Below are 12,500 nucleotides of genomic sequence, written 5' to 3' on the forward strand. Positions count from 1 at the left end.
CTGCTGTCTCTCTCTCAGGTCTGGGTTTTTCTTTTTCACAGAGAGCGCAGTGATCTGAAAGCTCAGCAGAATGAAGACACACACACACTCTTCATCTGCTCTCCATCTGATGTCTGCTCCAGTTTAAACTGCACTCATTCAGATCAGTAGTTTTAGCCGTCGCCTCACAGACACAGACAGGCATTTCCCATGGAGACCGGAGACTCTGCCAGCATACTGTCAATACTTTTATTGTGACTTCAGTTCAGCGGCTGTAAAGTGATAATAGCTGTCTTGAAGTAAAGCTAAATATCTAAAAACAAAAACAAATATCTTCTTACGTTTTTTAAAGGCTCTGTGACTGATTAGCCGCATTTCCACTATCGGGCCAGTGCGAGCCAGGGCTTTAATCGGGCCAGGCCGGGCCAATAGCTCAAAAATTCAAATTATAACCACAAACACAAAAACTCAAATTATAACCACAAACACAACCTGGCATCACTACGAGAGCTGGAAGATGGAGAACACCGAAGCGATTGCTTTTCTACTGTTTGTGGTCTGTTGGTGTAAGGCCAGACAGCGATCCCTGGATAAGGACATTCGAGTTCGGCGGCATTTACTTCGAACATAGATTTTTCTTAGTGAGTTGATCAAGCGCGATAGCAAAACAAATGTAAGGGAAGAAAGCATCTTGTCTCCTCTTCACCTGATAGGAAAACTCCGCCTTTGTACGTAACCCCGCCCTGAAGCCCCAGTTGGCCCTCCTTGGCCCAAGGTATTCGGCGGGCCGAAAAAGGCCGGACGCTGGCCCCAAGGAAGCCCCGCTTTGGCCCGATTACGCCCCGGAAGTGATAGTGGAAACGCGACTGGCCTTGGCTCGCCCTGGCTCGCTCGCTTTAGGCGCGATAGTGGAAACGCGGCTATTGATTTGAGGTTTAATCAACCACCCAAATCAATAAATCAGTCAGTGATTCAGTTTATTTTTTGTGTTTGGATTCATCTGTGTTCATTTTTTAAATCTGTCCAACTCTCTGACTGTTCATCTGTCTGTCTGTCTGTTTGTTCATCTGTCGGTCTTTGTCTGTTTGTCCATCATTATGTTGTCCATCTATCCGTCCTTATGTCTCTTTTTCCATCCATCGTTTTGTCTGTCAGTTGTCCTGTCTGTCTGTCATTCTGTTTGTCTGTCCATCTGTTCATCTGTCTATACGTCTGTCCTACTTTTTGTCCTTCATCTCTTATCCATCTGACTGTCTGTCTGTTGTTCCATCTGTCTGTAATTCTGTCTGTCTGTTGTCCTGCATGTCAATGTCTGTCATTTTGTTCGTCTGTCATTCTGTCTGTCTGTTCATTTATCTGTCCATTTTAACCATTTGTCAATCCATCTATCCATCTGTATGTCTCTTATGTCTCTTTTTCCATTCATCGTTTTGTCTGTCTGTTGTCCCTGTCTGTCTGTCAGTGTCTGTCCATCTGTTCATCTGTCTATACGTCTGTCCTACTTTCATTGTCCTTCATCTCTCATCCATCTGACTGTCTGTCTGTGGTTCCATCTGTCTGTAATTCTGTCTGTCTGTCGTCCTGTATGTCAATGTCTGTCATTTTGTTCGTCTGTCATTCTGTCTGTCTGTTCATTTGTCTGTCCATTTTAACCATTTGTCAATCCATCTATCCATCTGTATGTCTCTTTCCATCTGTCAGTCTGAGTGTCTCTCAGTAATTCTTTCTGTCTGTCTCTCTGTCTGTTCATTTGTCTGTCATTGTAATCCATCCATCTATCTGTATGTTTCTCCTTCCTTCTGTCCGTCTTTAAATGTGTCTTTCTGGGCTCTATTTTAACGATCTAGGTGCAAAGTCTAAAGCTCGTGGTACAAAAGCATTAAGGACGTGTCCGAATCCACTTTAGGATGGAAAAGTAGGCTCTGCACCCCGGCGCATGGTCTAACAGGGTTGTGCTTATTCTCTTAATGACTTATGGGTGTGTTTTGAGCATAACGTGCATTAAACCAATCAGAGTCATCTTGCTTTCCCTTTAAGAGTCAGTTGCGTTGTGCCATGGTGTATTTGCTGTTTACATGGCAGAGTTTGTAAGTGGAAAAATTGTAAAAATTGTCGTATTTTAAACAGCTGGCAAGCAAATTTTGCGCTGAACTGTTATATGTGTGCCCTTCTCGGATTTCAGGGTGAAATGATTTAAAAATTTCCAGCAATGAAATTAATATTTATCACTCGCCATGGTGTCAGCTGGTTGTAGTAGCCTAATGCTTTCAGAGGCAGAGAGGATTAGCGTAACTGGTCGACGTAGTGCGCAGCAATCAAACCTGAAAACCAATCAAAAGCATCATAGCAGCGCTTTAATAAATCGTCTTAGCAGAAGGCGTTATGCATATCAAAAACAGGCCAAGCAACAGATTAATATTATTCAGCTTATTTACATGTAACCCCATTTATAATCTTTAACATTTTCATAAGTAACTGTAATTTAATTACACATTTTTTTTCAGTAACTGTAATGAATTACTGTTACATTTATTTTGTAATTAAATTACGTAATGCTGTTACATGTAACCATTTCCTCCCCAAAACTGGTATTAAACAATGTGTAAGCGTTTGAACCTGCATAGGTGCATAATTAACGCACTCTGCGCTGGACTTTTAGACCTGCTTTTAGTTGGTCAATGGTGCGGTCTATTTCAATTCCTCAAAAAAGCAAGGCGCCAACAATGCGCCTTAACACACCTCCTTTATAGGCACACCCATGAGTCCACAATGTAGCACAAATGAATTTGCTATTTAAACAACATGGCGCAAAACGTAAAAATTAGTGTTGCGCTGGTCTGAAAATAGCAGCAAATCGCGTCAAACACGTCTTGCACCTCATTGCGCCGGGTGCATGATAGGGCCCTCTGACTTTAATTCCTTCTGTCTGTCTGTCTGTCTATCCATTTGTCAGTCTGTAATCTATCTATCTGTCCATATGTCTCTCTTTCTGTCTCTGTCTGCCCATCTGTCATTAGCTATGTTTGCATCCACCTATTTTTATGCATATTTTCGATATGCGCATAAAAAACGGTTGATGGAAACGGCAAGATGCACATTTTGAAAATACGCATAAAAAACGAATGCGCATAACTGAGTAGGGTAAACTTTTTATTCGATAAGAAAAGATGCGCATAAACTACAATGGAAACATTTTTACCGCCCAAATTTCAGTATGCGCATTAAAAAGGTCATGTGATTTTGTGATAAGAGATCATGTGATGATGAAAATGTGTGTGAATGGACAAACCAGCAGGCTGAGCACACTATAAAACATTCGAAATGTTGTTTTGGTCATTCTAAAATCGTTTAGGTATTAGTGTTATTATATTATTAATGACCTCCAGAATCAAGAGCGTCTGTTCTCCGCGTCAGACACCTTCAAACGCCACCGTGCGTTCACTGCATGTCAGGATTGCCTTCTGAGGTGCAAGTCATTTATTAGATGAAGAAAAGATTGACGCAGCTTCTCCTACCGCAGCAAATTCTGTTACTATTGTTGATATTTGGCGCCATTAATCAGGAAGTGACTATTTTGTTCGCTTTGAGTCATTGGATCTAAACGCTGCTTTATTCGCACATCTTTCATGTGATGATCCAGTTTTGCGCATAAAGTTCATTCACATTTTGATTGGAAACATAGCTATTGTAATCCATTTATCTATCCGCATGTCTCTCTCTCCATCTGTCTGTCTGACTGTCTATCATTCTGTCTGCACTTCCTTCTGTCTGTCTATCTATCTGTTTGCCTGTCTGTCCATCTGTCTGTTCGTCCATCTGTCTGTCTGTCATTATGTGACATACGGTGGCTCAGTGGTCACAGCAAAAAGGTTGCTAATTCGAGTCCGGCTTGGTCAGTTGGCATTTCTGTGTGTAGTTTGCATGTTCTCCCCGTGTTGGCGTGGGTTTCCTCCGGGTGCTCCTGTTTCCCCCACAAGTCCAAAGACATGCGCTATAGGCAAACTGGATGAAGTAAATTGACCGTAGTGTATGAGTGTGTGAATGTGAGAGTGTATGGGTGTTTCCCAGTACTGGGTTGCAGCTGGAAGGGCATCCACTGAGTAAAACATATGCTGGAATAATTGGTGGTCCAATCCTTCTGGTGACCCCTGATAAATAAGGGACTAAGCTGAATAAATGAATGAATGTAAGCACCACATTTTACCCGAGGTTATGATACCCTGCGTTAGGGTGCAAATTTGGTTAATTTGTTTTTGTTTTCATGTTTTTTACGCATTGATGAGGCTCAGTTAAGAATTACTTTACAACATTTTATACAAGAAGATGTGAAAGTGCTGTGTAAAAAAAACAACAACACTGTGACACTGCAAATAAGAATGTTAACCTGGCGTTTAGGAATGTACAGTGTGAAACGTCTGTTAATAAATACTCAGGATTATTCGCTAACCTCAGGTATAGTATGAAAGGTGATTACAGATAACTCAGGATTTCGCTTCTCTGAGGTTTAGGATGACCCAGGGTTAACATTTGAAGTGTGAAAAGCCTTATTGTGTGTAATGGTGTGTGTTGTGTTTTGTGTCTGTGTTCAGGTGAAGCTGTGGCGTGTGTGTGATGTGGATCAGGATCAACCCAGTAATGCAGAAGTGACTCTGAGTCCTGCAGACGGTCGCCTGGAGCTGCTGCTCTTCCACCCGGCAGCCTCTGCTCTGCTCGCCGTCGCTTCTGCTGGAGGAGTTCAGCTGTGGGACATCACTCGAGACTATGCCCTTACAGGTGAACACGCATACACACGTATATACACAGTAGGTACACACACACACACACACACACACAATATACAAATTCACACACATATATAATGTGTATATGTAAATATAAACATACACGTATATTCACATGCAAACACACACACACACACACACAATATACAAGTTCACACACATATATAATGTGTATATGTAAATATAAACATACACGTATATTCACATGCAAACACACACACACACACACACACACAGGTATAAACAAATACACACACATACAAATACACGCATGTATATACTAATACACACACACGCACACACACGGATATACAAATATACACACATACACAAAAATATACATACTTACACACATATACACACACACGTATAAACAAATACACAACACATACACATGTATATACAAATACATACATGCGCACACACACACACACACACACACACACACACACACACACACACACGAATAAACAAATACATACACATGTATACACACAAACAAGTATATACACATACACACACACACACACACACACACACACACACACACACACACACGTATATACAAATGAAGAGTTCAGATGCCCCTAAACGCCATTTCCACCCAAAATGAGTTAATGGCATTGAGTGAATGCTTTAGGCACGTACTCGTGTTCAACAAATAGTTTTGTTTGAAGTCATCTAAATCCCAGCGTCAGCGCATTCAGAAATAACAGTAACATCCACTTTTTTGCACAGTGGGTCTACCTTGTGTTTTATTTGCTAATGCAAGCTATGTTTTAAAAGGTAAATATAATGTATAAAACTATACATTATTTATATTACTTCAATAAATTCTATTACTGTTTTTTAGTAATGGACAATGCACAGCTTTTGATGTTGCACAATGTTTTTACACTACATTATTTGAATCTAACAAGCTTGTTTACATTGCTCTACTTACATTAAATGCACCTAGACTGCAGCTCTGCACAAGATATTTGGCCATGGGAGAAATGGTCGTGCCCAACTGAGCCTGGTTTCTCTCGAGTTTTTTTAAATCTTCGCCGATTGGTGAAGTTTTTCCTCGCCGCTGTCGCCAGTAGCTTGCATGGTTGGGGATCTGTAGAGCTGCGCAACGATGGATTTGCTCTTCAGTGTTTGGACTTTAAGTATTGAATATTAAACCACACTGAACTGAGCTGAACTGAACTTAAACACTGAAAACTGAACCGAAACTCACTATAAACTTCAATTCACTATAATCTTCTATGTGAAGCTTCTTTGACATAATCTACATTGTAAAAGCGCTGTACAAATAAAGGTGAATTGAATTAAATCAAAATCCCAAATATCAGAAATGATAACAGATTGTTAAGATTTAATTAATGTCAGTTTTAATGTTATTGATTAACGCGCTTGACAGATTTCATTTATTCATTTTTCTTCTGCTTAGTCCCTGGTTTATCAGGGGTTACCACAGCGGAATGAACCGCCACTTACTTGACAGATGTACTTTTAATTTCAGGTGGTTTATTTAATGTGTTTTATGTTTATTAAAAATAATCTCTATTTGCATATTTAGTGATTTTCACCTAATTACACTGTCTTGTCCCAGTAGGTGGATTTAGCTGGTTTTGACCATAGACTGTAAAATATATGGATGGAGTATGCGTGATGTCACTCATAGGTTTCTGAAGAGCGCAAAAGAAGCTACAAGTAGGCGCGGCCAACCGTCGCCATTTTGTTCGCGCGTCATCGCCCCCACGGCGGGATACCAAACAAGGGCAAAGAGGCGGAGAGTGAGCGGAGCTACAGACACCTGCTGGCACTTTGCTTAGACCTGGCAGACAGACTTTACTTTGGGAGAAACGCTTGATACTTCATTACCTGCGACTCGTTTGTGTTCTGACCACATGTGCTTGGCTGTACACTATATCAGTAAAGTGTTTAGACTTTTAAAAACACACAGTCTATTGATGAACTCCAGCATAACACTGTATGATAACGCTTCATATGACTGTTCTAGAGCCTACAGCTAATCAATCTGGCACATTCTGGAGTGCTTTACAGCTCTAAAGAACATCATAAATGATCTTAAATAAAACAAATACATTTATAGAGATGGTATACAAGTATATAACTTTACTCACATGGGAAACGGAGGCCACGTGAATGGTTTGTGAGCACAATTAAGTGCATCCCATATCATCTGATAATTGTAAGAAATAAGTCCAAAAGGCAGCTGACTGTGTAAAGCCACATAAAACAACACAAAAATACGATGAATATGCCGAGATCAGTGGCTAATCTGCCGCATTCAGCTGAGGTGAATGACAGCGACCAGCGAGACCTAGCTGTCACTCAAGTGGCCACGCCCTTAATTATGCAGACTTAATATAACCTAATATAAAGGTAATGGATGAGTTATAAAAAAATTCACCCCCCTCACAGTTGTCATGGAGGGTAATAATAGCTATATGAACCAAAATCGTTCTTTGTACCAGGCTGTAAACACCTTTTTTTCTGCTGTAAAGTTGGCCATTCTAACAGTGAGCTCAATTGCAACTTGCTCTATTATGGAGCCAGGACTAGCGGAATTTTGATGAATTGCAGTTTCAGTTACTTCCGTATTGGCTTCCCGAGGGAGAGCGGGAGGTTGCCGCTTGGTTTTGACGCAAAAGAAAATTTATCTTGTTAAAAACTGTTAAAAAGAATTTTCTGAAGTGATATATATGAAAAAATATATTTTATTAACTAGCTAATAACCTTATCATTACATATACAATGAAACTTCTGAACCTAATCAGAGGAGCCTGATAGAAAATGCTCATTTACAAGAAAAGATGTCTAAAGGATTTAGAGGGTTTTGCATCTGAACTCTTCATATATACACACACATACACATGTACATACAAAAACACACACACAACACATACAAATGTATATACAAATACACACACGCACATGAATAAACACACACACATACAAATATACACACATGTATGCACACACACACACACACACACACAATTATATACAAATTATTTACAAAATATACACCCATGTATAAATACATGCGCTATCACACACCCACGTATATTCAAATACACACACACACACATGCACATTTATTTATTTGTATATATACACAGACACACACAACTTCATCACTGCTGATTTTCTCTTGCCTTCAGTTACTCTGTGTACATTTAAGCCCTATTCAGACGATCCCCTTTTTCATGAGGATACTAGCCCCTAGTGTGATCTTTAGTTATTAGTGAATTAAGCACTGTAATTTAATTTATTACATTAGTTTAGTCATTTGTTTGTCTAATTCATTTTGTTTTCTTTATTTAATTAATTAATTTATTAATTTATTTATTCATCCATTAATCTAACTATCAATCAGTCTACTTAAATAGATTTTATTTTTAATTTTATTTAGTTTTGTTGAATTGCATTGTTTTGCACCACCATTAAATTTACATCATTGAATTTCTATTTGATTATTCATTAAAGTGTACATTATATTGAAGCGTATAATAATTTGCATCTGACTCACAATAAGGGCCCTAATCAATGTCGTAATTTTACACCTGCTGTCAATAAGATAGAAGCAGAAAATGAAAACGTCAGATGCTTCTCATGATTGGCGAGTTACGTCCAGTCGTCTGAATAAGGCTGTTGATGAAGGTGTTGTTTGTGTGTTTTCTGTTTGTCTTTGTCTCTGTGTGTGCGTGCTTGTGGTTTGTTTCAGTCCTCTGGCTCTGCCGTCTGGAGCGTCTGAGGTAAATGTTGAAGCTCACGTTGTTGCTGGATCTGCTGTCATTCATTTATGTGTCTGTGTCTCATTCACTCACAACAACACACAAATACAGCAGATCTCAGAGAAAAACACACACATTGTTTCGGCAAAATTATTAAATAAGTGTTTTTTTTGTTTTGTTTTTTTAAATCTTGGTTTAAATTATTTGGTTATTAATTTTGGTTTAAATTAACTTTCAAAAACCTAGTAATATGTTGTGTATTAGGGATGCACCGATATGGATTTTTGGGCCGATATTGATAACCGATAACCCTTTAGATTTAGGCCGATAGCTGATATATAAGACGATAGATCTGATTTTATTTTAAGAACTTTATAAAAGTTTGAACAGATCTTAGAATAGCCTACACAAAGCAAGAAGAGCTGTAAATTCAAAATTGCATTGTGATTATATAGACCTACTGTATATTCACAATTTCGCATAAATCAGCATGCCAAAACAGATTATTTTATATTATTTGCATAGCAAATTAACATGCTAATTGACTGTTGCTTAAAAATAATAGGTTAAATAACAAAACGAGAGGCAGGCAATTCTGTACAATGACATAATCTATCGGCTTAAAGATATCGGCCTAATTTTGATATCGGACTGATAACGATAACATTAGCATTTATCGGCCGATAACAATATGGCTGCCTCTATATCGTGCATATCCCTAATGTGTATTAATTATTTTAGAATAAATGGACTATATGCACAGCTAGTGTTTTTCAGCCAATGATACACTTCCGGTGAAAGCTTAATGTGACTATTTTCAATTTCATAAGGCTCTTTTTACAGCGTCGATGTTGTGATGTAATTAAAATACAATCAGTTAAATAGACTTAAGCATTCATTTAGTTGTGTAAGCGTAAAACGAGATGAAAGACCATGTGATCGGCTAGTGCCGTCAGTACCAGCAGGCGAGCACAGGAACTCCATTGAAAATACTGGGGTAAAATAAACTGTCATATTTTAAATTTGATGGGAATTTAATGCAGTGCTTCTTGTCCGATCTGAGACGCACTTCACATCGTATATCAATCATTTAGTGAAGATCGCTAATTTTTAAAGAAATCAGATCTTAAACGTTGCAGTTTATAATGGGAAGCGCTGAGGCAGGCTGGCTGAATTTAAAAGTCTGTGTGCATATACACTATTAGTGCTGGACAAAACTGTATTACGTTTGATCACTTCCAAAATAAAAGTTTGACATAATAAATATGTGTACTGTGTATATTTATTATGTTTATAAGAAATTGTTTATTTATATTTAGATATAAACTTTGTGTATATAATATACATTATATATAAATATAATTATCTATCTATCTATCTATCTATCTATCTATCTATCTATATATATATATATATATATATACATAATTAAATAAATGCTATTACAGTAGGTTAATTGATCATTATTTATTTGTCTTTATATTGTTTTATTGAGTTTTTAAAAATTTAATTCAGTTTTTGTTATCTTAGTACAGCAAGGCCCAATCCCAATTCTGCCCCCTCATTTTGCGCTTTCACGTGAAGGGGTAGGGGTGTCCCAATTCTTTTTAGGCTAAGGGGAAGGGCTAGATACCCCTTCGAACCGAGATTTTCAGGACCACACTCGAAACCAAGGGGTAAGAAAATTTCCCAGAATACACCAGCCACAACACCAGCATAGCTGCACCCGGAAGTAAGATGCACATATTAGTATTTTTTTTTTTTGTCATTATTACGCATTTTTACAATAAACAAGCAATTTTTTTTAATATATTCATAACCGCGTTCATGTTTTACTGTCATGCTTAAAAAAACCCTAAAAACAGCTAAATTTCGCTATATATAATCCATTATAATAACTCCTGTATAGCAGTCCCACAACATTCTGTCACTTGATGACACTTGAATACCCTGTCAGAAAAGTCTAGTGGCTGGGAATGACCATTTTACAGTGTCTGCTATAACGTTAATGTTGTTTTCGTGTGTTTACATAGATGAATATGGCCACTGTGTAAATGCGCAGTACAGTTATGATCTTATTGCCACATTAGATCATTATGATAGCATGATATCTGCCTTCAGTGATTTCCTGAAGATAAAAACCAAAAAATAACACGACTGAAATAACTACTGCAGTCATGATCATCTGATCTCATATGAAGCAAGAGATAGCGATGACATATGATGATGTGTGCAGGTGCTGTAGTGCTGTCCCATTCCTTAGGCGTACATTTTGAAGCCCTTCCCCTTCACACTCTGTTTAAAGGGCCAAGGGGTAGGGGTACAAAAACAGAATTGGGATTGGGCCCACGTATAACTAAATTAAATGAGAAATTTTGCTTAGACTTCTGATTATTTTATTAAATAATAATTATCATGAAATGTTTATAATAATAATGATAATATTTTAATTTTGTTATGTTATGAGATACATAATATATTAGAATAGAATATTTTAATGATAATATTTTATAATATTTTTAGAATTATTTTGCATTGACAGGGAATTTTTTTATATTAAAATTGTTATTATAATTAAATCTATTTTCATTTCAGTTATTTCAAATTAAAGGGTTAGTTATCTGTGATAAACCTAGAATTTGTTGCTTTTTTATTCAATCAGAATAAATAAATAAAATAGAATAAAAAAAACAAGTAATGCTATTAAAATAAAAATAAAATCATTGTTAATGATATTATTATTTTTGATGGATTGAAATATTAATAATAAACAATTGCTTATTTTAGATTTTTAGTTTATTTTAATTTTAGGTTTGGTTTTAAAATAATTTCTAACTAATATAATTAAATTTAAATGTATTAATTTTTATTAATTTTTAAAAAATAGTTTTTGCAATTTATGGAGTTGTTTTTTTTCACATTTCATATATCAGATATTAATATAATATATTTTCTTTTTCATTTAAATCATTAAAGTTAAATTTGGTTTCAATCATTTTTGTTATATTTGAAACTTTATTCCAGTTTTTAATGTAGTTTTTAACTTCCGTTTCAGTTTTGTTATGCACTGTTTCTCCAAATATTTGTTAGTTGGATTTAAATTTGGCTTTAGTTTTTATTATTTTTGTAATATTTGAGATTTATACGTAATGTTTGCTCATATCAGTTTGTTTTCGTAATATTCCACTTCTGTTATTTTTCACTTTGTCGTTTGTGGGTCGTTTTTTTTAATTTAGTGGCTTTTATTATTTCTTTTTTTCTTCTAATTCTTTATGTTTACATTCTCAGATCTCTGAGATCTGGTGCATCACATGATGTTTTCACATTTTCACATTAGTCTGTGTCTCAACACTCCTCTAACAGACATGTGTTTGTGTGTGTGTGTGTGAGTGTGTGTGTTGAGCTGAAACTCCCTGCACTGTCACGCTTCTCACTGTTGTCCTGTGAGTCTGTGTTGTTATTGTTGAAGTTGTGTAGGTGGTGTGTGTGTGTGTATTTATGTGTGTTGACCTGTGTGTATGTATGTGTGTGTGTGTGCAGTGCTGGAGCCTCATGCTGATCAGCTGCAGGGTTTGTCCTGGAAGGAAGACGGTTCTCTGCTGGCTTCATCCTGCAAGGTAAAAACTGAGACACAAGGTCCGTTCTGATGGCTTATAGACAGCTGGACACATAAAATTATTAAATAAATAAATCAATACAATTTTATGAACTATCACTATATTGAGGCACAGACTGGACAAAACAAAATAAAGAAATATTTTTTTAAAAATACAATTTTAGGAACTAGAGCAGCTCAGTGGTTAGCCCTGTCGCCTCACAGCAAAAGGCCTTTGGTTTGAGTCCCGGCTGGGTCAGTTGCCGCTTCTGTGTGGAGTTTGCATGTTCTCTCTGTGTTGGTGTGGGTTTCCTTTGGGTGCTCCGGTTTCCCCAATAGTCCGAAATGCGATATAGGTGAATTGGATTAGATTGGCCGTAGTGTATGAGTTTGTGT

The 12,500-nt window shown here is 37.0% G+C and overlaps 1 protein-coding gene across 1 annotated transcript in view; it reads left to right on the plus strand.

The window, feature by feature from the left end:
• Positions 1–12,500, plus strand: part of LOC130217234 (coronin-7-like) — a 54,902-nt gene that overhangs the window by 17,431 nt on the left and 24,971 nt on the right. Inside the window, exons 5-6 of the mRNA XM_056449307.1 lie at positions 4,569–4,752; positions 12,050–12,126. Coding sequence (XP_056305282.1) covers positions 4,569–4,752; positions 12,050–12,126 — 261 coding nt within the window. The remainder of the gene's footprint in view (positions 1–4,568; positions 4,753–12,049; positions 12,127–12,500) is intronic.

This window comes from Danio aesculapii, chromosome 3 (assembly GCF_903798145.1).
Source record: "Danio aesculapii chromosome 3, fDanAes4.1, whole genome shotgun sequence".
Taxonomy (NCBI): Eukaryota; Metazoa; Chordata; class Actinopteri; order Cypriniformes; family Danionidae; genus Danio; species Danio aesculapii.